The sequence below is a fragment of the Syngnathus scovelli genome, chromosome 9 (assembly GCF_024217435.2).
Source record: "Syngnathus scovelli strain Florida chromosome 9, RoL_Ssco_1.2, whole genome shotgun sequence".
Lineage (NCBI taxonomy): Eukaryota > Metazoa > Chordata > Actinopteri > Syngnathiformes > Syngnathidae > Syngnathus > Syngnathus scovelli.
Window position 1 is genome coordinate 4,710,258 of NC_090855.1, and position 27,136 is coordinate 4,737,393.

The window sequence follows — 27,136 nt, forward strand, 5'->3', positions numbered from 1 at the left end:
TTGATAAAAATCAATTTGTTGATAAATTGCTAAAAGACGCTACAATTGCGTAAATTTCTCGTGAGAACATGTTCCTCTAGATATGATTTAATAAGTTACTTCCTGCTGTAATTCAAAATAAAAGAAAAAGGCGCACACGTACTGTACTCCAACCATGCACCCACTTTCGTGAAAAACCCTTATTGTGAAAGACCATCTGCCGGATATACATTTCCATCAAATATGGCGGCGGCGAAAAGTAGCTGCTGGAAAGCTCCCGAGGTTTATAAACACCACGAACAGCGGAAAGTGTGCATTTCTCGACCAAAATATCGTGATGGGAGGCAAGCAAGGGCCGTAAAGGTAATTTATAAAGTCTTGCAATCTCAAATAAAGTCGAGGATTGAATGTTATCGCTAACTTCGCTGTCCTGTGCGACGCAAAGAAAGGTAAACAAAACAGCGTTTTCTGTATCTTCAGGTGTACACCATCAATTTGGAGTCGTGTTATGTGATGGTCCAAGGGGTCCCTGCCATTGGAGTTATGACAGAACTTATCCAACTGTGTGCTTTGTATGGAGTCGTGCAAGAGTACAGGCCCTTGGATGAGTACCCCGCCGAGGAGTTCACCGAGGTCTACCTTGTCAAGTTCCAGAAGCTCACAAGTGCCAGGTTCTTACGACAGCTCTTAACAATCATGTTAAAAGTCTTGAGAATAAAAACTCATTTCACTTCCCTGAATAATACACTTAAAGTGGTGTAATCAACCATCTTATTTAATCAAACTTCTATTTAAGGCATGACGATATATCTCATCCAAATATGTAGTCGTTTTTTAATTCTTTTTCAGAGCTGCCAAACGACACATGGATGAGAAGAGTTTCTATGGTGGTGTGCTGCATGTTTGCTACGTACCTGAGTATGAGACTGTGGAGGACACCAGGATGAAGCTGCAGGACCGGAGGAGATATGTCATGAGGATGGCGCAGAACAGAGGTTAGATGCCTACTAACTTTGGGCCACACTGAAAAGAAATAATAACTAAAGGGAAAAAACTTGAATAAATGTAAATTGGGTTATTGCAAAATCACATATTGCACAAAAATGCACTTCTTTGATCCATAGTTCAAGATAAGGAACAGGAAGAGGCAGTGAACAAGGAACCTGCATCAGCACAGCCCACAGTGGCAGAATCCACACCGCTAGAACCCCCGCCGCCCGGCGTCCCCACTCACTGTGAAACGAACAATGAAGGTGAGAGTTGGAACGTGGACTATCATTCACCCTTTCCTCTACTGCCACTTCCTCCTCTGGAGCATCACTACTCCCCTCACAAAAGGCACCACGAACCTGCGCCGACTGAGGACAAAATGGGGACATTGCACAATGCTATCGTTGATGCCAAAAAAGAAGTAGCGGCTGCATCGGACTCAAACCAAAATCATTCCCATAAATCCAGAAGTACACGAAATACACCGACCTCCAATCAGCTGTCTGCGGTCACGTTTGTACCGAGGACAGCTCACTTGGAAAACAGAAAACGCAAGATGATAGAAATTGAGTCACATTCGTCGACTGAAGTCGTCGGAAAAAATGAGCCACTCATCGGACCGAAACTAGAGGATGCTCCTAAACTGGACATGGACGATGTTTCGTTGAACACAACTGTCAACCTAATCAGGAACACAATGAAACAGGTAGCATTTCCCTCTTGTCTTTTAGAATTGTGAGACAATGGTAAATTGACCTTTTTAAAATCTACAAATAATTTAATAAGAGTGATGTGAGGTAAACAGATTTTCAGTGTTGATTAATCAAAATGCAGTGCAGTACTTAGCTGCAACCAGCAGAGGTGCCATTGGCTCTCATCATTTAAAAAAATATATTTCATTGATTGTTAGATTTCTCTGTTGACTATTAACACTCAAATGCTGTTGCTATTTAATTTCTTTGTAATCAATGAAAGTTACTAAATATTTTTTTTTCCCCTTAGGTGGAATCTGTCCCTGACCTCAAACCAGCGGAAAAAAAGCCAAAACCACGTCGGCGAATTTGACCCTGATTGATATTCTCTTCACCTATATTATTAAAACAATTCAAATGATTTCTTTGGACATCTTTTTAATTTCTTGACACATTCTACAGGTTCTTCCCATGCTTGTGTAGACTTTCTTCACAAACTCCTGCTTCGTTTGCAAAGTCCCTTTATGTTGAGCCAATTGAAAACTAAGTAGTCCATAGGCGTGAATGTAAGTGGGAAGGGTTATGTGGCCTGTGCTTGCCCGGCAACCAGTCAGGTGTGTACCCGACCTCTGACCTAAATCAGCTGGGATTGCTCTAGGTCACCTATAACCTTAATGAGGTCAAGGCAAACAGTATAGAAAATGGACGGACGTTACATGCATATAAAATAAAAAAAAAAATTATCATCCGTGCACTTGACTCTGAAACACACGCTGCTCAAAGGTGTCAATCCTCTGGAAAAAAAGAAAACAAAATTTTAAATGGTAAAAAGTCGATTGTGAAATGCTTGACAACTCATTGAACTTACTGTGACGTTAGGGAGACACGTTCCAAAAGCCTCAAGGACGTGGTTCGCCTTTTTCACGGATTTCGTAAAGTCATCCAAAGAAAGCCTGTCGTCGTGGTCGTGATCCTAAGAATGGAGATAATATAAAGCAGAGTTGAATAATGATGTAAAGATTGAATTCTTCAAAACCTGCTCTCTCGTGTACACACCATCTTCTTGAGTGTGATCTCCACTAGGTCTTTGATGCCATCATAAGGATCCTCTTCCCCTGGTAGTCTGAGGCTGTACCTCAACATTTGTAACATCTCCTCTCTGGAGATATACTTGTCGCCGTTCAAGTCGTACACGTGAAAGCAGTCTACAGAAACGGAGAAAGAAATCTTTGTGCGAGAGGTCTTCCTTTGAATCTTTCAGACTTACATTTTATTCTTTCATCCAAGGTGCCACGAAGAACGACCGAAAGTCCTTCAATCCATTCTTTCAAGCTGACAAAACCGTCATTGTCTTTGTCAAATGTCCGAAACACTGCAGAGACAAATACAATTGAATTAATCCCATATGTAAAATCCTTTGAGATAACGTATATTGTAAATTAATTGGTATTAAAAGTCTACACACCCCTGTTCAAATGCCTGTTTTTGTGAATGTCCCCCCAAAATTAGATAATTTAAAAAAAAAAAAACTCAACTATAATAAATGCCTTTATGAGTTAAGACAATCTTGTAGAGGCGAAGTAAAACTAAACTAAAATGATGTGGTTGCGCAAATGTGCACACCCTCTCATAACAGCGGCTGTAGCCTTGTGTTGAGAATGATCTACTCAGTCAAACATCGAATAAAATTCAGGTGTTCTAGTAGGCTTCTGACTTTTTTTCCACTACACTTTATGGTCTGCTGAGTTTCCATGGCATCAGTGTGATATCACTGTAGAAAAATCTGAAGGGTATCAAAGAATCTCCAAATCTATCCACAAAAAGACAGTCATCCAAAAACAGGGCACAACATTACTAGGAATTGAACATGCCTTCCTTATAAAAAAAAAAATAGCAGTTGAACAGGTTTGTTTAGACTTTTTCTAGCCACTCCATGTGATTGTGAAAGTATTTTACCACTATCCATAATTGTGTCGTTGGTGACTCCAAAAGCGATGTGCAGGAAGTTTCTTAACTTCCATCTGTCCAATCCGCCGACTGACCTCGCAGGACTCGCCGGCTCCTCTAATAACCAATGAAACTCCCTTATAAGGCACTCCACCTCTCTTTTATTGACTAGGTCCAATAAAAGAAAAAGAACAAATGAGACCCATTGCGCTGTGCGGCTGCAGCGCCTTAAGGCAAAAGTTTGCGCAATACTCAAAACTTTTCAAATAAATAAAATAGAGAGAAACATACTCACAGTGAGCCACTTGCTTGCAAATGCTTTCCGCGAGGTTTTGTACCATCCTTTTGGACATTTTTGACCTTCTTACGGGCAACATTTTCGTCGCTGTGGTGGCGGAGCGCGAGGTGAAGTTGACGTTTTGTTGCCATAGCAACCACCAAGCTTGCCCTAGAATTGAAGGACGTGCGTTAACAAAATTCTCAAGAACTACTTTATATTGCCTCGTTTATTTCCATGCACAAAGGCTATTGCTTATCAGGAGTTATGCAGAATTTGCTGTACGTATGTCAGGGACTGAGCAAAGTACGACCTGCACTAATCCTTTTTTCAATACAATAAAAAAACAAAAACGTACCTTTGTCTTCTATCTGTATCTCATTGAAGTTTTGGTCATTTTTTAAATGATAGAGTTATGGTGTCTAAAGATCACTAAAAGTCAAAAATGTTTCTTAACTTTCCCGTGAAATTCGAACAATAATGTTCTCATCTATGAATTATGACATTACATAAGTTTCATAGATTTTTACATATTTGATTATACATCAGATTTTTTAGAACAATGCATATTGGACTTTTTTTTAAATAAATTGGAGAGCCTAAAATGTATTTGTTTTGCATGACATGGTTTAATTATTATTATTTTTTTTAAAGGAAGGCAAATGATGTCCATATATTGCTTAAGAGTCACGGGCGAGCTGCAGCCTAACCATCTGATTTTGAGCAAGAGGCAAGTTACACCCTGGACTCTTTGCCAGCCAATCGCAACAATCCAAAAAGAAAAATACTGTCAGTTGTAAACTAAAAATGCAACATTTTCCATTGAATAGCCATTCAAAAATACTGTCATCTAGTTGAAACTTGACTTTAACAGAAACGTCATCCTCCAACATCACCATCTGTAAAGTCCATTTGAGCACATAAACAGATAAAGGTCAGAGTAATAACACATCTAGTTGACCTCCTCTCTTATACTCATGGACTGGCCCAGCTGCTTCACATGACATCAGCTGCCTGGTGGCTTTCTATTTGTGCCAGCCATGGAGTGCGTGCTGCATGTGCTGATCTGTTCAAGTAGCTCATGTGGTTAAGGAAGGGTGTGGACCTTCATGAGCGGTCAACAGATTGGCTTGTAAAAAAGAAACACCAAAAAAAAAAGGGGAAGGGCATTTTTCAAGTCCTCTGATGGCCATGTAAATACATGAATAATATGATGCAATGAAGCAGCGCGATGGTTTGCTGGTATGCCTCATCCTGTTAAGAGGTTCTGGGTTTGAATCTTCAATCAGGCCTTCTTGTGTGGCATTGTTCTCCACATACTCACAACCCTACAATCTGGCTTCCTCCCTAGTCCCCCAAAACTGTCAGGAATGATTTGAGCCAGGGTGACCAAATGCAGCTTGAACCAGGATTTATTAAAGGGAAAGGGAGTTGGAAGGGAGGTAGGTGGGGAACCGAAGACACAGACGGGATAGAGACTCACGGCCAGCAAACAGACAGACTGACCGACAGAAGTCCACTTAGACAAGGATAAAATACTGACCGTGAGCCTCCAGACGACAGGAACAGGAACACCGGGTGCGGCCAGCAACGGAACACAACAGTAGACACCAACAAGAAGAACCCACGGGCAGGGTTTAAGTATATGAGACAATGAGAGGGAGCAGGTGACAGACATTTCGGTGATGAAGGGGTGTGGCTGAGGGAAGTTGCCGGCCGAGCGTGCTCTGGCACGGGCATGACAAAAACATGCATGTTACAGTATGGACAACGTGGCGCTCTAAAGTGCTGAGTTGTATGGAAGCTTTATGGGCTGCAAGTAGACGCACAACAGCAAGCTGCATTTTTTGACTGATACAACCACATGACATAGACAGTGGAATTTTTCAGATTCCACAAACGCAATATTAATCAGAATGCCATGTTTAGACAAATGTGGGCGCATAGAACATTTTTGTAAAGAAAATCTTTGACTTGATTTTCCCTTAATATAAATCAGTTGCAACAATACATTTACTTTATCTAGGCTTCAGTGTCTGATTTTACTTTAAATACAAACTATAGTGCATCAGTATTGCCACCTGTGGCGGCAGGGAAAAAGGTTCATTTAATTTACCAATGTGCAAATACGGCCAGCAGAGGGCGACATCCATTTAGGATGTACGAGATCACAGGAGTTCGTGTTAATTTTCAAGATTGACATGATGGAAATGCTTTAAAAATAATGTGTTAACGAAAACAAAGTACAAAAACTAGAGGGTATTCCGGTATTTGGTTGGCCACATAATGGCGGAGGAGTTGGGCAGGGGTGGTGGTGGTGGGCGCGGGGGGGGGGGGGGGGGGGGGGGGGTGAAGGTATTTCCATGTTGGCTGGCAAAGTTTAATAGGCAAAAAGTCTTTATATAATCAAGGTATAGCAAACATGGTGGTGATACTTGAGTAAATAAAAGAAGAAGAAGAAAAAAACAGCACAACAAAGGAGTGCGTATAGGGCGCGCTCTTGCAGCCAAGGGGACCACCGCCTTGCACACTCGCACTGACGCACAGCTGACTCAGCAGGGGCGCCTCTTGATCATCAGTCATTCCCACCCCAGCGCGCACATGGCTATCCACATCCAAGTCGGGAGCTTATAAAATCAAGCCCTTCACGACAGCTCATCACACAAGAGCAACACCAGAGTGGATGTGTAGGGAGCGCCACGCCAGGTACAGCTAGATTCCAACATTTTACATGCATGCCTAAGATTTTTAACAATTTGAGAAAAAAAAATACTATTGATTTGATTTTTGAACAGATTTAAAATAATAATAATAACAATTTTCTACAGTAATAATTAAACGACCCGATATGTAAAAAGTTATTAATACTGAATCACACCTGATAAAAATAACTGGTGGTATTCCACAAGGGTTAGGTTTTGGGAACCTAGTTGTTTATAATTAATAATCAATAAGGTTGGCTACAGAGATGAATCAATTGGATCTGCTATGTTAAATTTTCTGAATATTGTGCATTTCTTTCTTTCTTCTTCTTTCTTTCTTTCTTTCTTTCTTTCTTTCTTTCTTTCTTTCTTTTTTTCTTTCTTTCTTTCTTTCTTTCTTTCTTTCTTTCTTTCTTTCTTTCTTTCTTTCTATTAAAAGAAGGACATTTTAATAATAAAAAAAGTTAATTTAAATCTGAAATACGTAAAGTGAAGACAAATATGAAATATATGTTTCAGTTTTTGGTATAAAATTATGGAATTGATTTGATGCATTGAAGCAGTGTAGGTCTCTGTTAAGATCTAAGAAAAACTTAAAGTAAACTAATTAATGCTTATAATGTCATTGAAAAAGAATATTATTTATTTTATATTTATAATTCAACATCACTCATTCATTCATTTATTCATTCATTCATTCTCATCCCTATCATAGTATGTGAAGCCCATGCGACCTTCCTGCAGCATTTTTAGTTCATTCTTCTCTGTGGCAGATTAACAATTGCTTTTTGATTAATCGTTTGACATCATGGCAAATGACACTTACATAATATGTGCCATTTGCCATGATTTCAAACAAACAGAGCATACTCTTTGGATAGGTGTGGCAGCATGAAGCCTTCATAAAGATTGTGCTTTTTAACACTAACTTTATAGGGTGTTCTTCTAGATGCACTGACCTGTGTGTGCTTCCTATAGGTGAAGACACAAAATGGAGTTGAAACCTCTCCTCAAGAAACTGGGCTCAATCCTCCGAGCCATCTTCACATTCCTCTTTGCGTTAGTTGTCCTTGTCATTATGATATGGGCCTACGTTGAAGGTTTCCAGCTGGCCACCTCCGCGTACGGAATCATCTCCTTTGGCTTATACGGCCTCCTGCTCGCGCTTCACGTTGTGGTCCAGAGCCTCTTCGCCTTCGTTGAGCAGCGGCAGATGAAGAGCCGCAAAAAACCATGTACTTTCACCAAGACCATTGGCTTCACCATTTCAGCCTACCAGGAGGACCCCGCCTACCTTAAAGAGTGCCTCAACTCCGTTCGGGCCCTCGAGTATCCACCTGAGCTGCTGCGCATCATCATGGTGGTGGACGGCAACAGCAGCGACGACCGCTACATGATGGAGATGTTCAAAGAGGTGTTTGCCGACCAGGACCCCGCCTGTTACGTGTGGGAGAACAATTACCACACGTGGAACCCCACTAAAGTGCAGCCCGATGAGAAGACCGATGAACCTGTCTTCATAGGAGAGGACCTCCAACGAAAGGAAGTGGAGCACCTCATTCAGACCAAGAGATGTGTGTGCATCATGCAGAAGTGGGGGGGCAAGCGGGAGGTGATGTACACCGCCTTTAAGGCCCTCGGATCTTCAGTCGACTACATCCAGGTAAGTCTACTTCTTCTCATGCTCGTGTTCCTTTCAGTGTGTTGGACAATTTGTTCAATGTCCTTGAGCTTAGGCTTTATATTCTCGTACACTTTTTGTCCTCACTGAAAAGACAATTCAATGCAGGAGTTAGATAACAACAAACATTCGGACAGCTAGCTTAAGATTCATGCTGTGCTCATTGTCGTCACTAATAGGGCAATTCAGTTTTCCGTTCCGGGCATCAAGCTGGTTTCCAATCTGTGTCCCAGACAAGCTGATAGTATTAAGCCTTCGCTCTTTCCCAGTGATAACGTCCAATATTATCGTCACGTGTGGAGCAGCTAACTGGTATAAGCGTGCTGAGGTCAAGGTTTAAGTCAGACACAATAAATATATTTTATTAATATATTGTGTATTTTATGGTAGATATCAGTATCATGGTGACATTAGTGGGTGAGTGAGAGCGTTGAAATCAACAACAACGTACAACTGCCGAAACTCAAGATTAACTAGCGTTCTGAATCGTCGTACTTGCGAGGACAAAAAGCGCACTTAAGCTAGATGCCTAGCTTCTGTAAAGCTGCTAGCTTAATGCTAACATAATCTGAAACACCATAGACAAGCTAACGGTAATTAGCATAGACATTATGGTAATTATAACCATTAGGAAAAAAAAGATACTTTATTGTATATACTTTATATACTGGATTTTTTTTTTTTTCCAATGGTTTGCCATTTGCTTGTTCAGGTATGTGACTCGGACACCAAGCTGGACTCCCTGGCCACAGTGGAGCTGTGCAAGGTGCTGGAAAGTGACACCAGGTACGGAGCAGTTGGCGGGGACGTGATGATCCTCAACATGAAGGACTCGTACATCAGTTTTATGAGCAGTCTTCGCTACTGGATGGCCTTCAACATTGAGCGGTCTTGTCAGTCCTTCTTCAACTGCGTCTCCTGCATCAGTGGACCCTTGGGTATGTTTATTTCTAGAGCGAGACTGACACTGTCACAAAGTGTTGTCATAAAATATAAACTTGTTGCTCTTTTGGATTAGGGCTCTACAGGAATGATCTCCTTCAGGCATTTCTGGAATCTTGGTACAATCAGAAGTTTTTGGGGACTCACTGCACTTTTGGAGATGACAGACATCTTACCAACCGTATGCTGAGCATGGGATACGCCACAAAGTAAGCACTAAGCAACCTTTTAAACAATGATGTGGCTGTTATTGCGCAATCTTTGGTCTTTGTACGCTGTACAGTAAGGTTGGCTATATAGGATAGTATAACTGAAGTCCAACGATGGTCTTACGAAACAAACTCGTCTGTGCCACACCTATTTGTGAGCTAATAGACGTAATCTTAATTGCTGTTATAAAATATATAGAGCCACTGAATCACTTCTATAGATTTAACTGGTGAGGTCACTTGCTTGTTAGTCAGAAAAGTCCAGTGGACTTCTGTTGTGAGGACAAAGGGTGGGTGGATGGATGGATGGATGGATGGATGGATGGATGGATGGATGGATGGATGGATGGATGGATGGATGGATGGATGGATGGATGGATGGATGGATGGATGGATGGATGGATGGATGGATGGATGGATGGATGGATGGATGGATGGATGGACTACAATATGAAACATCAAATGATTGCCATGGAAAACTACACTATAGAAAAGACATTATATTTAACATTTAAAAATATGAAATATAAAATCCTATCACTGTCAGCGGCGACTAACATGGATCCGTCTCCTTTGCAGATACACATCCAACTCCAAATGTTACACGGAGACGCCGGCTCAGTTCCTGCGCTGGCTCAACCAGCAAACCCGCTGGACAAAGTCCTACTTCCGCGAGTGGCTCTTCAACGCCATGTGGTGGCACAAGCACAATCTGTGGATGACCTACGAGTCCATCGTCTCGGGGGTATTCCCCTTCTTCGTCACGGCCACCATCATCCAGCTGTTCTGGATAGGCTCGCTGTGGGATATCCTGTGGGTGCTGTGTTGCATCCAGCTGATCGGACTGGTGAAAGCGGCGTACGCCTGCATCCTGCGCCGGGACCTGGTGATGGTGTTCATGTCCCTCTACTCGGCTTTGTACATGACCAGCCTGCTGCCGGCTAAGTACTTTGCCATTCTTACCATGAACAAGAGCAGCTGGGGAACGTCAGGTCGGCGTAAGATTGTGGGCAACTATATGCCCCTGCTGCCACTGTCAGTGTGGGCAGCCATTTTATTATCAGGACTGCTTTACACAATTTACCGAGAGAGTACAATGAACTGGTATACCCCAGCCAAGAAACTGGAAATTGAATTTCTTGTTTTCGGCTGCGTAGTGTACTTGTGTTACTGGTTAATCATGATGGCTTTATATTGGGTGTGGTTCCGCAAGGCGTGTAGGGTACGTGCCAAAAGTTACACGTTGAATGTGTAAGTCCACGACGTCTAGTGACGTCTCGACACGTTAATTTATTATATGTCTGCTATTTTAAATGAATTAATTTATTTTGTCTCCAATCTCAGGACAGCAAAAGGGCTTCCACGCAGCTGCTAAACTAATCAACAGAATGAATAAAATATTAATTAGTGAAAGGACCAAAGCATACTTTGACAGCGACATGCTGTTGCACTTTGAAATGAAACTGTACTGAGGGCTTTTGGACTTTCTTATGCACTTCAATAAGAGAGACACTTTCCCGACATTAATAATATTATAGAAATGCTGTACATACTGTATAGGGGATACTGGGGATTGTGTGATGTGGAAATATATGTAAAAATTATGTGGTTGTATGTAAATAGCTGTTAAAAAAAAAAGCAACAAAAAAACATTTTTGTTGTTACACTGGAGTTCTGAGGATATTTTGCTACAGGGTTGCACACTTCAAAATATACATGTGTCTACATGTGTATGTATGCCTGGATGTTTCAAACGACTCGTGCTTTGGAATCCCCTTTGTCAAAATCGTGGGATTTGTGATGTGAGAATAAGGGAGTCCATTTAGTTCCCAGAGACCTTCACAGAAACTTCTGAGCCAAAACATTGAGTTCTTGATAAGAGGCCACCCCCACGTTCTGAGGGATGAACATTTTTTATTTTTGCTATTTGTTCAGGGAATGACCAAAGTGAAATAAAACACTTCACATGCCTAGATTGAGACTTCACTTCAAAGATAATTGCATTAGAAAAGACAAAGGTCATATTAAGACAGCCAGGTTATTGCTATAACCAAAATGATGTCCATTCAAGTGTGTGAAACATGAATGTATAAGCACAGTTAAAACACCTTGAATAAAACAACTGAGGATTTGCAATGGATTGAATTTGATATCTTGATGTGAAGAAACAATGTGAACAAATAAATATTTTTCTAACTTTTAACTTCTGTCGTCTTTGTATCACTTAAAAATCGAACACCCAATTACTGTTGAGCCTTTGCTGTAAAATTTGACCCAATAATATCATATATTTTGTTATTTGGTAGTTTAAGTGGACATAAATCTAAACCACGTCATTACAATGGAAATTGTAAATGTGATAAGATACTGTAGAAACATAAACAAGTCTAACTTTTACAGTGATGGATTGATTATCCAGTGGAGCTATTCACCAGAACTTGATAGAATTCGAAGTAAATATTTCTGAATTCGATAAAATATAGATACACGTCAGATAATGGGATACAAAAACAGATAGGACAATGTAAACAATATTTTTTTCTGACTGGATAAAACGTTTCCAAACTAGATTTTTTTTTTTTTTAACTTCTTCATAGTCTACTTTCTTTAGCATGCATCTGCTAGCTAACAGCCAATTAGAGTAAAGATGGCCGACACTATTTTCTGTGACAACGGTAATACACCATGAGAATGTACACTGCGTCATACAACTGGCAGGAAGTTCACACGTGTGCTTGGCTAAGGATTGATACCATAAAAAACAGATAAGGCTTGTTGTGGACTTCCTGGCGCAATCATTAATGGGTCTCAAGGAAGTAATGTTAAATTTAGAAATATGCAATCAGCATAAACAATGAAGTAGGTCATGGCGGCTCGGGTTTGGTTTTCCGCTAATTTCTCCAGAACCATATAAAGGTTATTATGTCTAATCAGTGCCATTGGCATCACAAGGACAACAAATAGATAAATACATGATGGAATGAACTGTAAAATACATTTTAAAAAAATCAATCAAAGTGACACTGATTTGTTTGCATATTTAATGTATACAACTATCATTTATATAAGCTACACTGACCACTGGAAAAAACATTATTTGTTGAACAGTCATGTTATCTTAATTACAATTGCTTTTAATATAATTTGAGTTTATTTTCAAACATAAAATTATTTGTCAAATCACTGTAATGTGTTTGGCACCGACATGCTGTTTGCCAAAATGTTGTAACCAGCTCAGTGGCCTAGTAGTAGAGTGTCCGCCCTGAGACTGGAAGGTTGTGGGTTCAAACCCCGGCCGGGTCATACCAAAGACTATAAAAATGGGACCCATTGCCTCCCTGCTTGGCACTCAGCATTAAGGGTTGGAATTGGGGGGTTAGATCACCAAATGATTCCCGAGCGCGGCACCGCTGCTGCTCACTGCTCCCCTCTCCCCCAGGGGATGGATTAAAATCACATGGGGATGGGTTAAATGCAGAGGACAAATTTCACCACACCCAGATGTGTGTGTGACGATGATCATTGGGACTTTGAAGTATTTATTCATTCTATGCAAGAACACCTGTTACTTTCAGTCGCATCAATAAAAAAAAATATTGTGAAAGCGTGACAGCAAGCAAATGAAATCTATTTACTGGACTTACTCATATATGGCTCTAAGATAAAGCATGTCTTCCTTAGAAGTGTGCCAGCTGTTGTCACAGTCATTTAGTTTTTTTTTTTTTTATTATTAAAGTGAAGGATAGTCCGTTTTTATCACTTACAAGCTAATTTCCGTTGAATCTTTGCTTTATGTGGAAATATTTCCATTGGCGGAATGTATTTGAACTTCAACAATGACTTTCAGGTCACACAGATCAATGGATAATGATGACGAAATTTGACATCACAAGTAAGGTGCACCTAATCTCTCAAACATTCATGTGTCTTTTGACCATACAAATCAAGTTTTGTTCCACACTCAAGTGTCCCCATGTCACTCATGTTTAATGTGTTGTTAAGTGTGTGTTTTGAGGGTGCGGGACCAATACATTAACTGTAGGTGTGGATGTGATAAATGATTACTCTGACAAATTTTACGTAATGTGGCCTTGACATGTCACAATTGAAAAACATTCACATCAACCTGCATATTTTTACGCTCTTTCTAAGGCCTGCCACACATTGAGCAATGTAGACTAGGTGGGCTGTCAGCCAACGCCAAGTTGTATCAATTAAATACAACTTGGTTTTGTATTTTACAAAAACACTTTATATAATTGTGTCTTGAAAGTAAAGTACGGACAGTCTCTGTCACCAAAATTCACTGGTGCAGTCAGTGAAGGGGTAGATTGATCGCTGCCAACAGACTGTCAAAAAAAAAAAAAATTCACCTTATTATTGCCAGTTTCACTCGTTTTGACGACCCACTTTTTGCCCTGTGCAATAAAAAAAAATACAAAACGGTATATTGCGTGTAGAATCTTATAATCTGATGATAGGTTGCAGATTTTCAATTGGAGTGGTTTGGTAAATGTGCTTAATTGCTTGGTGTGGGGTCGTCAAGAGTCATTTTTCCACAATTGTCCTCACTATTCTGTGTCTCGTTGTCATCGAAGGTTAAGGGAAGAGCTGGAAGCAGATGATAGCAGGCTAGTTAATAGCAAACAGCAAGATGATGGAAAATTTCAGTGGAGGTCTGGCAAGACTTCGTGTCGCGTTGACATCGGAACAAGCAGAACGATACATTTCTCAAGATGATTGGCAGTGGGGACATTAACAGCAGCTACAAACAAAACGTGAGCTCAGGTGCTTGTCTCCAAACCCGAAGTTGCGTGTTGGACCCTCAGACCTTGTGACAGCGTTGAAGAAGTGTCCGAGACACTGAACCGGTTGCTTCACACTTCTTTATTGTGTCAATGGGTTGAAAGTTCAGACAGTTTGAATGTCTTGAGGGTAGCAAAGTGAAGGCTCATTTAGCAAAAGTCGATAAGCCCGAGGTTATCTCAACTGAAAGAAGCAAAGTGCTACTGCTTCTGGCTCAAGAATTGGGACGTAGAGGGCCAGACATTGCCATGTAGAAACGCTGCATCACGGAAGACACACTGCTCATCCAGATGCAAGATGAGGTCAGAGCCGACGTCAACTAAACCGCAACTATTGTGAAAAACCTCACGTTTTCATCCGGACAGTCAGTGAGTCAACATCTCTAATGGTTGTCAAAGCAGTTGTAGTTTGGCAATTGAATATGAGTAAAAGTTTCTGCATTTCTCTAAGGCTGGCGTTGACGTGACTCATTAGTGATATAGTGCGTTCAACGAGAGTTCTGGCGAAAGGCCGACATTGCTTCCCTTTGAGGCTGTTTTCAATTAGGCTGTCCTCCCCCACCCTGTCTGGGCTTTCCTCCCTCGCTAACGTCATAAAGGAGGAAGCGTTTTGGCCGGACTGCATGACTGAACTGATTCAGTACGTATTAGAAGCACGTGTACAGACTTTTTTCATAGCGTTATTCGGGGCTTAATTGCATTTTACTGGAGTTTCGCGAGAAGCCGTCTGATCTTTGCGAGAAGCCGTCAGCTCTTTCATAGAACTGCAATGAGTGCAGCCGATGGGACAAACTGCACTTCTGATATGTCACGTACTGGCACAAGTAGAATGAAGCAACAATTCATTCCAGAAGGATGTTTCAACATCATTTTGTTTGGATTTATATTCATTTTTCCCTTATAAAATTACAGAAACTGGGAGTTTTGCTAACAGTTATTTCAAAAATCGATTATTCTTTCAATATTTTTTTCATTAATCAATGAATCCGATTAAAGGACAGATTTCCATCCCTTTAGTGAATAATAAGACATTATTTTAACTTGATATAATATGAGCATTTTGGGCCCTTTTTTTATCCCGAGCGCCAAGCTAGCACAAAATGGCTGACCCCTGAGATAGATAAAAATGGGTGGATTTTGCTTCTTGATTCATCTTCCACAAACTTAATACTATTCAGAATTCCATGTTTAGACTAGTGGGACTGCATTTAACATTTTATTGCAAAATCAATTTTTACTTCATTTCCTCTTTAAGAGAACATTGCCCGTTAGTCTTTGTGTGAGTGTTGTCTGGATGTGAGCTATGGCTATCTTCTGGCTTTTCCCATCAGCACAGCAGACAAGAGGAAGGAAGTCAACAACGGCTGGCAATGATGCGACTCAGACAGCTGAGAAAAAGTCACACCCACATATTACAGTGCTAAAAAAAAACTCGGAGGAACCCAGCCCTTATGATGGTGATATTTTTTTTCACCTACAAAAAGGACATGACCAGTGTGTGGGCGTATTCAATTTTTTTTTTTTGGTATGAGACAGCTGATGGGAAGTCAAGATATAAAAACAATAAAAACATAAAGATAAACATAATTGCCTCTATGCAGAGAATGCATGGGAAAAAAAACTGTGCAGGGGTCAAGATGTCAAGTCTTTTGAGTCATTTGTGTCCACTCCACCTCTAATTGTACACCACCCAAACTTTATTACAAAGCTAGGGTCCTGCATAGATAATTAAATCATTTACAATATTACAAAAGCTTTCTGAAATTTAGATAATTTATTTGCATTTTAAAAAAAAAAAAAAGCTTTAATTTGTTGTTTACATTTCTGTTGGAAATCTTATGATAAGAGTGGTAATGTTGGTCACTCTGATCGTGGAATTTTCATGCTTAGAGCAGATAATAGTCAGTGAAAGGGGGAAAAAGTCCGTCTGGGCCTGATAGCTGTCTCCAGAACAGGTAAGGGAGGGAGGAGAGCATTTCAGCAGACGTTAACGAGCTGCAACTTTTTTCAACTACGACAACGATATTAGTTTTTCTTTTCAAAGTTCGCACCATCACTTTGTAACAACCATCCCCCTGGCGCTTTCCACATTACACCACGCCTAACTACTTCAGCATCGACAAGAGCTGCCAAAATACTCCTTGCCTGCTTCCGCTTCTGTAGCGACCAAATTGGCCGTCAGTAAAAACTGAAAATCAAATGTCAGATTATGTGGAGTCTGTCTGGGTGAGGGGTAGGCTGCCATTCCTCTTTTCACCGAAAGACGATTTTAAGTCTTCACTTAACATGCATATTTTGGGCATGCGGGAGGAAAGCAGATTAATCTGAACAAAAACAACATAAGTACAGGCAGAAAATGGAACCTCCACACAAGAAAGTCTGAGCTCAGGTTAAAAATTAGAGCCTCTTAACGGTGATGTGCCGACCACTCACCAGTTACAAAAGTAATCAATTGTTACTTTATTTTTACATTTGAATGAACATAAACATTGCAAAAATGTTCATCATAGCCTCTTAGAGCAGGGGAGTCAAACTCATTTGTGTCTCAAGCCGCATCGTAGTCATAGTTTCCCTCGGAAGGTCATTATGACTGTCAACGCCTTATATTATTTACAGTATAGGCTACAAAACAAACTAATGAATAACTAGTTTTAAAATCAGAGACTAGTAAAACCTATTCAAATAGTTTCCAAAAGATGAATGGTAATAAAAATTGCTAGCAATATCTCTATTTTTAAAAAGTCAAGACAATTTGTAATTTTAGTAATACAAAGTCGATGCCAAATTTGTCTTCACGGGCCACATAAAATGATGTGGCGGGCCATATCTGGGCCTTGAGTTTGATATCTTTCTTCCAGGGCGTTCTCATACATTTAATGCCATACTTAAGTTTTAATGTGATTGATTTATTTTGACATTGACCTTGAAATGTTTACATAACTTTGTGACTGCATTAGCAAAAGTTAGTTATATAATAATCTCTTACTTAAATAAAAACAATCTCATAATCTCATACTTACATTTTAATGTGATTGATTTATTTTGACATTGACCTTGAAATGTTTATACAACTTTGTGACTGCACTAGCAAAAGTTCATTATATAATAATGCAAGTTGGAGATTGCCAAAGTCCCATTTTAAATGACAGTCACCGTAGAAACATAACTCCATCGTAAACAGATTGATCCTGGAATCGATTATTTGTAGTGTCACACTAACGACTGTCTTCCACTTTCGAAGTTCCAGTAAAGTTCAATGAGCACGTACGTAATCCAGGGTCTGACTTTGCCCAAGAGTTCTCATGAGGACACAGTCATAAAAGGCTGAACGCTCGTCATTAAAGATTCAACACAAAGGATAACAGGGACTTTTCCCACATTGTCCCCGATTAAAAGGATCCTTCGGAAAAACACAACCTAACAATTGAGCTGCCACGCAAGACGACTAAAGGACTTGTAAAAATATGACGATGACATAATATTTACAACGATGATAAATGCATGGCAGTTTGAAACAAAACAAAAGAAGTGGGCCATGGGTGCTTTCTAGGACACGTATGAAAGACTTGTACACAAAAAATCTCCAATAAATAGAAAGACTTATGACTCTGTCTAACCCTTTTTTTTATTCTAATTCACACCCTGTCCTAATATCAATATGGGTGGAGAAGACCAAAGTACATTCAGATGTTCTTGATTACATGCATAGAGTTGACACCTCCTGCTCTGATGCTACAATGCATTTATGGTTACCAGGGCAACAGAGAATACCAGTGGAAAAAGTCCAAGCAATGTCGGTGAAACGTCACGATGAGGCAATGAGTCATGTCTGACTATATTTAGAATTTTACTACTCCTTTTTAAAGACTCGCGCAGTCCGCTCACACTCACACTGCACCGTCACTGAGACAAGAGCACATACTTGGCATGACACGAGAAGAAAACCCAGCGTTTAATAAATTAAATACAATAAGTGGAACCCCGGCAGTAAAATTACAAGTTCAAGGAGCTTCAAAACAATTTTTAAAAATCGGTGGAATGAGGTATTTGCGTACGTCAGATCATCGTAGAACAATTTCAACATGGATTTGAGAATTTCAATCAAATTATAGCAGCATAAATTAAAGCTGGTGTAGGTTGGTGAAATATAATTAAATGTACATCACATGCCATCGTTTAGTGCTTTGTTTTTAGTTTAGTCTTTCACGTTGTCATGCCTGCTTTTTATGTACTACATATGACTTTGTGTTGCTACTTTATATTTATCAATCCATTCTGAACAGATTTTCCTCACGAGGTAGCGCACGTGTTGCACTGTGAGGCAGATGTGCTAACCCGTGCTCCACTGTATTATTTATTATTATTATTTTATGGTACTTTAGTATACCCTGATAAACTCAATGAATCTATTGAGGCGGACATGTTAACCCATGCTTCACCGTATTATTATTATTATTTTTATGGGGGGGTACTTTAGTATCCCTGATAAACTCAATGAATCCATTGTCATTTTTTTACTACTTTCCAATCATCCACGTGATCAGTTTTTTGCATCCTTGTCATTTTTTTTCCCCATTTTTTTGAATTGGAACTGCTTAACTTTTGTGTTTTAGAATCACAGTAGCGAATGTCTGTCCTATTATCGTACGTCTCCACTCCGATTTTTTTAAACCCACTTGTTATTGATTGGAGTCATGGCGCCGAGCTGCCTGTCCCGAATTTCTTTTTCAAAGCCTGGTATTCCCCGGACCAGTGGCCATCCAATTGCAGGGCAACAGCCGTTCATACGTACACTCACATCTCTAGACAGTTTAGACTGTCTTCAGTCAACCTGGTTGGACAATGGGAAGAAGACAGACTATCTGGAGAAAACCTAAGCAACATATAAACTCCACACAAGGTAGAGCTGAGATTTGAAAACAGTACCACACGTGTGAGGCAGACATGCTAAACCATACTAATCATGATATGCAGGCCTCGATAAAATCAATTTTACAAGCGATCCTTTAAATCATAGGTGTCAAAGTCAAAGCCAGACCTGTAAATATAGTCAATAGCAAGTATTTCGGAACATTTCAAGCGAAACAAAAACATTTTTCCTTCGTACGGTATTACCGGTAACATAACAATTAGTGATTTTCTCTGACGCAAAAACAAATGCAATCCTTTTCATTTGACAGTGACCCATATCTTCATGATTTAATGTGCTGACCTGCCAAGTACATAACCACATCCTCACGGGTGATTAGTTTATGCTTGAGGTTTCTTAATATCCTGGACCATGAAAAGTACAAATATGCCACCCCTTTCTTACTTGCTTTGAAACATTTTGTATTTTAAGTTTTTTTTTCCCAAAATCAGGGACCAAGAAACTTCATCCTCACTTGATGACTAGGCATTATTTATATTTTATGTAGAATGAAACATATGGGGAATGAATACATTTGGGGAAAAATAATGTTTTTGATCAGAGACCAAATTGTACAAAAATCATCTCAAGTCAACGCTGCAGGATCTCTTTGCTAACATTAAAGGAGATAGGTCAAAGTTTGAAATAAAGTTGTTTGCGCCGCAAGTCCTGGAACATTTCTGACACATCCTTCCATCTATTTTCTGCACCGCTTTAGTATTTACAATGTAGCAAATAATGCTGCGTATTTTATGTAATGTATTTTCCCCTTATGATATAATAATGCTTCATTTTGAGTGCACGATTATGACTCACAACCTTCCTGGTTGAAAAACTGGACCAGGTAAATGAGAACAATATCAGGACACATTAAAGACTAAGGAGCGGCATTTGGAGAAAAAGAGAAAAAGAACTAAAAGGACTTGACCTTTAACACCCCCACTGCTGGAATCCATTGCTTGCCATCCAAATGCCAAATTATCTTTATTAGTCAAGTTAATGGTTTAACCTACTTGACACACTAAAAGGGGGAACACTAAGATCTTTATTTATTTATTTATTGGCTTTATCATTTCTTGATATTTGCTACAAAACAGGAGTGTGGATACACAAAGAATGAAATGTGAGAATGAAAAAAAAAAAGACGAGTGGTTAAAGTAAGAAATTACAGAGACAAAAGTCACAAGGTGTGGGAGCCATCCATGCTTGTAATATTTCAACCTTCGCGCGCGCACAAAGCTTATGTAATATAAGCAAGTGGACAAGGGTGGGACACGAGAGAACTTTGTTATCTTCATTATAATTTGAAGTTTGATTTGTGAGTCATCTAAGCAAAAAAAAATAAACCCAAGATAAATACACATTTGTAATATCTTTCCATTTTACAGCATTTTCTATTTACCCGAATATATACCTATGTGAGTGGAACACCACACGCTCAACCATGCACACGGGAACATGTAGGGCAATAGTGTCAAACTCATTTTAAGAGTGTCTCGTTAGCATGATGGTTATCTTCCTATGGCAGGTAGTTATATTACATAATGGCAGACAATTAAAGCCATTTATCTTTTCAAGAATTTAGCCATTGATGAACTCGCTTTAAAAGGACAATTCGAGAGCGGGAGAGAGAGAGAAAGAGGAAAAAAAAAAAGAGAGAAAAGTATCATCAGTGCTTGAGAAAGCGAGATAATCTCCTCAAAAGTTGTGTTGCCACCTTTTCCATTTGTCTCACAACTGGTGGACTTAGCAACACGTTAGGTCTCATTTCTGTCAGTACGCACTTGCTGAACTCGTCACTTTTTTTGCAAAAAAAAAAAAAAAGGTCAAGATGTACGTCATTCAGTAGTGCAGAGAGAGCAAACATCCCAAATCTCCCTCGGTGACCTGGAACCACCTTGCACGGCTGCATTTAGTTTCTTTGCCAGCGTTGGAACAAAACAAAATGTTCTGCAAAACTTTGCAAGTGGGTTGTCATCAAAAGCACGAGTGATTTTAATTCCTCTCAACATTCAGTGGCTTTGACCACAGGACTGTTTGTAAACGTCATGTTGCAAATCAATCCAGATGGAGGCTTCCGACCAACGTAAGCAAGACCTTGTTTCATTGTTCAAAGGTTTTCAATGAATCACAAAGTACAAAAATACAAAACGTCTTTTTCTTGCTTAGGCAGAGCATTAGTTACCTTCACCACATTGATGACCTTCACAGGAAAATGCCAAAAACAAAATCACATGTAGCCAAGCGATTCACATTTATTGCGAGTTACGTCGTATTTTTATTTTTGGTCATGGGAGGGGAAGGCTCAGCAGAATTAGAAAGTTGCTCCTAAAATTAAGTCACAGCTTCGTAAAACATTGCAAAGGAAAATGTATTGCAACTTTTCTTTACTATTAAGGAAATGATTCATTGGTGAGATATACTCTTGTCGATTTTTAAAAAGAAATCAAATTCAACTGATTGTGAAACATTGAGCAATTTGCTGGCTCGTTGCAAAAAGATTACCGATGAAATTCATGGACAGAACAGCGATGATGCGGCAGTCGTAAAGGGACATTCAAAAGAACCATAAAACTGATGTCATTCCAATATATGAATGGTGTCTTTGGGTATTCATTAATAAAGTGAAACTGGCTAGCAAACAATTCAGGGTGCGATTCTTACCCCAAGTCAGCCTAGATAGACTCTAGCAAACCTGCAACTTTGATAAGCAGTACAGAAAAAAGAATGGGTAGATGAATGGATGAATGGCAGTGCTCCCACAAATTACAATGACATTAGTGAAAACACTTTTTAAAATTTGATTTTCTATTTATATGAGCAGCCTGTGGTGGGAAAACGTTTAGAAACCAAGTTTCCAGTCTGAATGGCTCATGCACAACAAATGTTGCTTGTGTTTTTTAACACAATACACAACAGCAGACAATGTATGCAAATGTTACATTAAAAAACTGCTGGGTTAAAAATTGGACCAACCCAGGAAGTTCGGTCAATTAACCCAATTTTCCGGGCGGGTCCATTTTTTATTCCAATCAGATTTTTTTTAAGGGCTTATGTAACTTCCATATTTCTCAATATCTCTTGACCTAACCATAAAGGGCTTCTGACACATCAAGTGTTTGGAGGTGAGGCCTCCATCACAAAGGCGCTATTCTTCTATGAACTTCAGCAAATATACACATTATTCTCATAAAATGTTTACCAAGTACACCTTCTTCTGAAATGTATCCAACCAAAGACAGCCCGAGCGAGATAACAATCCCAGCAAGGTTCAAATGCCAATGCTCATTGATGACCTTTTTCTTCCCAGGGGTGTGTACAGAGGTGATTATTCGCTTAGTACTGTCTCCCTGTGGCCAAATGAGTAACTACAAGGATCAAGAACATCTTCCACGAAGTCTTCTCAATTAACAAACGAAAAATAAAACTACAGAACGGTATAAATGAAATCAATTGTAATAGTTTTCCTGGGTTTAAATTGTGGAGGAGCCACACTTGCAATCCGTGCGTGTTATTATCCGTAATACAATTCAATTGACAATTCGATTAAATTTCTAATTCAATTGACAATTTTCAGTTCAATTCAATGATTTGATTCAATGTAATTTAATTAATTTAATTCAATCTAATTTAATGCACTATTTTTATCATCACTATCAATATTGTTGTTAAAACCAGAACCACCCCTCAAGTGGACGCTGCTCTTTAAACTAGTCTCTCTCGCCCTCTAGCGGTGAAAAGAAGCATGGCCTTGATTTTTATTTGTTTATTTTTTTTTTTCTCTAACGAGCAAAGCATAAGGGCATTGTATATAACTGATATGTGCAAAGTATCTAGAGAACAAAAACTCGTCAATTTTGCAGATGACACCAATATTTTTTGTTCAGGTAATAGCATCCAACAAGTGGAATCAGTGTTAAATGAGGAAATGAAAAAAGGGATTTTGGCTGATAGCAAAGGGGACGCTCGGTAATCTTTGTCTATTTCATTAGTTCGAAATAAAAGATGTCAATCCAAAATTGTTATTTGAATCTTTCAAGATCACAGTGGTTCTTTTTGTGTGGTGTGTTCAATGCCACTTGAGTTCCACAATATGATAGCCCTGGAAAAGCCAATGATGACAATTAAGATCTGACAGCTCAGAAAAAGTAACCCATTCAAAGATTAGTATATATAGTATGCAAATAACCTGATCTTACCCCAAGGTGAGACTGAAGAGGAGCAGCAAAGATGTAAAGCAGAAGCTGATTAGCACAATTGATGGGAGTTGCTGAGAGGGGGGAGGTGACTCAGCGTGTAAATTCTCTTCAGGCAGCAGAGACAGCTCAAATATCTTCTCCAGCTCGGAATGGCCCTTCACATTTTGGGAAATCACTTGAGGAGAAGAAACAGTGGAAAATGGAACACAAAGAGATCACTTGCAAAAAAGGATTGTTGGAAACATTGCATGCTGGACTAAAAGAGTAAAAATGCATTCATAAAAAAAAAGTACTAGAGGCACAAAATGCAGAGGTGCAATGTTGATGCAGCGTCCCTGCTATTATGTAAAATAAATAATAATACCCGTGGGTGGATATTATTAATATAATTAGAATTATCATCATCATCATCACCGTATAGGCCCAAATATAAAGACGACCCCCTCTTTTTCAAGACTCAAGTTTAAAAAAAGACTTTTTGAACATTACATTTAATTTTTATACAGACTATAATTACAGTACATCTCAAACAATGATTATATTAACATATTCGAGAGAAACACCATGTTATTTTGCCTCATTCAAATCATGCAAAAACTGTCTATCACATCTTAATATCTAGAAAGTTTAAATATGTAAACTAAAGTGCAATCACATTTGTAAATGAATGGCATCTGTTTTTTTTTTTTAAATGTTAATAAACCAATCTCCTGTGACTGATCTCTTTCTTCTCCGTGACGGGAGTTTGCTTTGGCGTAGGGAGTTAAGTTCAGCATTTGCTTTGAAGATATCTGGCGCCATCTAGCGTTGTGAATGGGTAGAATGTCCAGACCCCGAATGTAAGACGATTCCCACTTTTTCAGTCTTATTTCAATGTAAAAAAACACCGTCTTCTATTCGGGCCAATACGGTAATATTGTAAAATCGCATTCGCTATTGGTATCTCATGTCATGTGTTTCTCCTACCTGTGAGAAAGTAGTAAATCCTGACAACTGATGCTTTATTGGCGATGATCTCACACTGGTAGGTGCCCTGATGGTCCTTTGTAGCCGATGAGATGGCGAATAAATTGTCATTTCCTTCTACCACATCTTCAAACATCTCCATCTCCTGAGTCTTCACCTAACAGCAGATTCATTTCATTTTGACTACTCTGCAAATTTCATTTTGTGTAACGTCTTCTGTTGCGTTGTTCTTAACTGCACCGGCTGTGAGTTAAGTCATAGCAGAGATGAAACTTACAAAATCTGCAAACCTCCAGACGTTCTCAGTACTTGGGGGTAATTTAAACGGTGCGTCGCACAACAGTTGGATTGGCTTGCCCTCTTCCACACTTTTGTTATTTACTGAAAAAGACCAAAGCACACACAAGATGTACATTTGTCACCTTTGAAGGGGGAAGAGTGGAAGTGAGTCGTGCTGTACGGGGGTTGACATGATACCAGAGTGTGTCGAAACCAACTGTCACCTTGCATAAAGAAGCTTAAATTGAAAACAGTGTGCGGGATAGAGAACCTCGCCTCAAGTTGCTTTCTGCAAATCCCGACTCGGCACTAAGAGCATTTCAAGGATCAAAAGCGGAGAGTTTTCAGGAACAAGGATGCTTGGGAGTGTGAAATCAGACTTATGTAAGGATGCGTCAAATGCAGATTGCGACTTTTTTTTTTCTTCTCACCTGGACAGTCAAGAGGAAGACCGCAGGGTTCGAGCCTGCATAAAATACAGTTGAACATGCCATCCTGGAACCCTGATGGATGGATTAAAATATTCTAAATGTCATAATGCCCTGTGCAACGTTCGAGAGGATGTTCACACTAACCACATGGGGGGGTGCATTGGCCTGAAAGGAAAAAACACATTACTGGGATTACAACCGGACACTCACGTGTTCGACTAACAGGTTCTTGTCTTCTCCACAGAGCATGAAAAATGGTGATAACATAACTAGCCTATTACAGTGAAAGCACAGAGATCAGAGGGAGCTAGAATGACTCAATATGGGCATCACTATGGATGAAAAGATGAATGGAAGGGGAGGAGACCATGTCTCACCTCGAGGCAGTTTGGAGGCTTCAGCGATGAAATCGTCTACTACTTTCTGCAGCTTTGTTAGAAATTGCGGGTCTGAGAGGAACGAGCACACACACATGCACATACTGTAATGCCAGTGTCATTTTGTAACTACAGTATATGCAATTACGTACCAAAATTAAATGTTCAGCTATATTAATGTCATTTTGGAGCAGAATTAATTGTCATTTAGGAGTCATGTTAAAAATTGTATTTACAAAGGCGCAGTACTGTATGGTACAAGCCTAGCTATCTTCTTTACCATGGTGTGTTGTCTTCTGAACCAGGTCGTCCAGCTTTGTCTTCAACAACACCTTCAGTTCTTCCACGTGGGTTTTTGCTGTTTACATACACACACACAAATAGTGCTGCCCAAAGATTATTTGTGAAAGGTGTTAGCAAATACAGCCCCCATCCAAAGACATGCAACAATCAATAATTATCATATGATAAATTAAAAAGAAACAAGCTCATGTTGTGAAGCATGATGGAGGCTAAAAGTGTGTCTGTCGAAAACCACGTCATTTAATTTGTCCCAAAAAAAATTTGAAGTATTTGATGATATCTGCCGTTGACATATTGTGACAAACAGCATAATTAAATGCACTTTCATCTGATAGCAGAAGGAAAAATAAACCTGCGTATATCCACCTACCTGTTGCCATTCTCTAAATTGATGCAGACATAGTACCGGTTAAATCAATTTATGAATTGACACCATCATTATTTCAGTACATAAGCTTTTTGTTCAGTTGTGAGCAGATATATTTTCTTTTCTTATGCAAATGAGCCCCGCCCCCACCAAAAATACTCACAATTATGACAGAATCCCTAATTTCCTTAGAACATTTGTTCACGACTATATACTGTAGATCATATTTTTGTACCCCTGCATTAGACATTAGCTCGTGCAAGTATTTTAAATGGAGTCCATACCGACTTTGCTGGCTTGGACAACTTCGTCACTGTTAAACACATCAAATTTATTGAAGCAAACATCCACGGCTTTCGCTTTTCTACACACGGTAGATTTCAATGTCAGTTCTACTAAGCATTGGCTGCAGCCCGCGACCGGCTCGTGATAGTCACACAACACACGTAGAAACAAAAAGCACAAAGCCAATGCGTACATTTTATAATATTCTTGTGCATGAAAATTTGGGCAAATCCAATAAATTGAGACTTATACGCACGTTAACTCCATTGTGGCGTCACCGTGACGTCACTTCGTCACACGTTTGTATCAATAGATAGTATAAAGTATAATACTACATAATCGTTTTCTTTGACCTTTGGGGAAATCTTACGTCACTAATCCCCCGCCCCCCTCATGAATTTCTTGTAGGATTTAATCTATACAAAAATATTTCGTAAAAGTATTTGTAAGCGGGAGTACCTTGTGCTTTATTTTTTATTAAAGGTCCAATAATATGATTAAACCTTTAATGAAAAGTCTACAGTCCATTGTCTTTTACTCTTAGCGACTTTGTTTTGTTTTAATTCCTTTTTAATAAGACAATGGCACAGCACATGCATTTTGTTACATAATTATCTCCACAATTGCACATATTTATATCAATGATATTGAAGCCAAAGTTGCTAAAGAAAAATGTCCCTTACATAAATTTAATACATGCATTTGATTTATTCATAATGTATTTATTCAAGTATATAATAACTTGCACAATTTGATTTTCATACGTGTGAAACATTTCGTTACCGGCATGCCAGCA

General features: G+C 39.3%; 4 protein-coding genes across 4 annotated transcripts; 2 read left to right on the forward strand and 2 right to left on the reverse strand.

Moving 5' to 3' along the window:
- The first annotated feature begins 184 nt into the window (after positions 1-184).
- rbm48 (RNA binding motif protein 48) lies at positions 185-2,082 on the forward strand. The gene is made up of 5 exons (XM_049731332.1): positions 185-342; positions 460-650; positions 829-974; positions 1,104-1,675; positions 1,972-2,082. The coding sequence occupies exons 1-5, from the start codon at positions 223-225 to the stop codon at positions 2,032-2,034; spliced, it is 1,092 nt and encodes a 363-aa protein (XP_049587289.1). The 5' UTR covers positions 185-222; the 3' UTR covers positions 2,035-2,082.
- Positions 2,083-5,488, reverse strand: clxn (calaxin). The gene is made up of 7 exons (XM_049731355.1): positions 5,429-5,488; positions 3,904-4,056; positions 3,618-3,776; positions 2,929-3,033; positions 2,718-2,866; positions 2,530-2,634; positions 2,083-2,455 (listed from the first exon to the last, which is right to left on the reverse strand). The coding sequence occupies exons 2-7, from the start codon at positions 3,983-3,985 to the stop codon at positions 2,405-2,407; spliced, it is 651 nt and encodes a 216-aa protein (XP_049587312.1). The 5' UTR covers positions 3,986-4,056; positions 5,429-5,488; the 3' UTR covers positions 2,083-2,404.
- A 988-nt stretch (positions 5,489-6,476) lies between these two features.
- Positions 6,477-11,622, forward strand: has1 (hyaluronan synthase 1). The gene is made up of 5 exons (XM_049731272.2): positions 6,477-6,591; positions 7,566-8,250; positions 8,981-9,206; positions 9,287-9,419; positions 9,999-11,622. Exons 2-5 carry the CDS (start codon positions 7,579-7,581, stop codon positions 10,672-10,674), a joined length of 1,707 nt encoding a protein of 568 aa, XP_049587229.1. The 5' UTR covers positions 6,477-6,591; positions 7,566-7,578; the 3' UTR covers positions 10,675-11,622.
- Positions 11,623-22,884: 11,262 nt separating this feature from the next.
- On the reverse strand, positions 22,885-26,662 carry spaca6 (sperm acrosome associated 6). The gene is made up of 9 exons (XM_049731337.2): positions 26,340-26,662; positions 25,666-25,743; positions 25,386-25,457; positions 25,153-25,173; positions 25,009-25,080; positions 24,576-24,679; positions 24,299-24,455; positions 23,333-23,507; positions 22,885-23,235 (listed from the first exon to the last, which is right to left on the reverse strand). The coding sequence occupies exons 1-9, from the start codon at positions 26,533-26,535 to the stop codon at positions 23,175-23,177; spliced, it is 936 nt and encodes a 311-aa protein (XP_049587294.1). The 5' UTR covers positions 26,536-26,662; the 3' UTR covers positions 22,885-23,174.
- Positions 26,663-27,136: the final 474 nt, after the last annotated feature.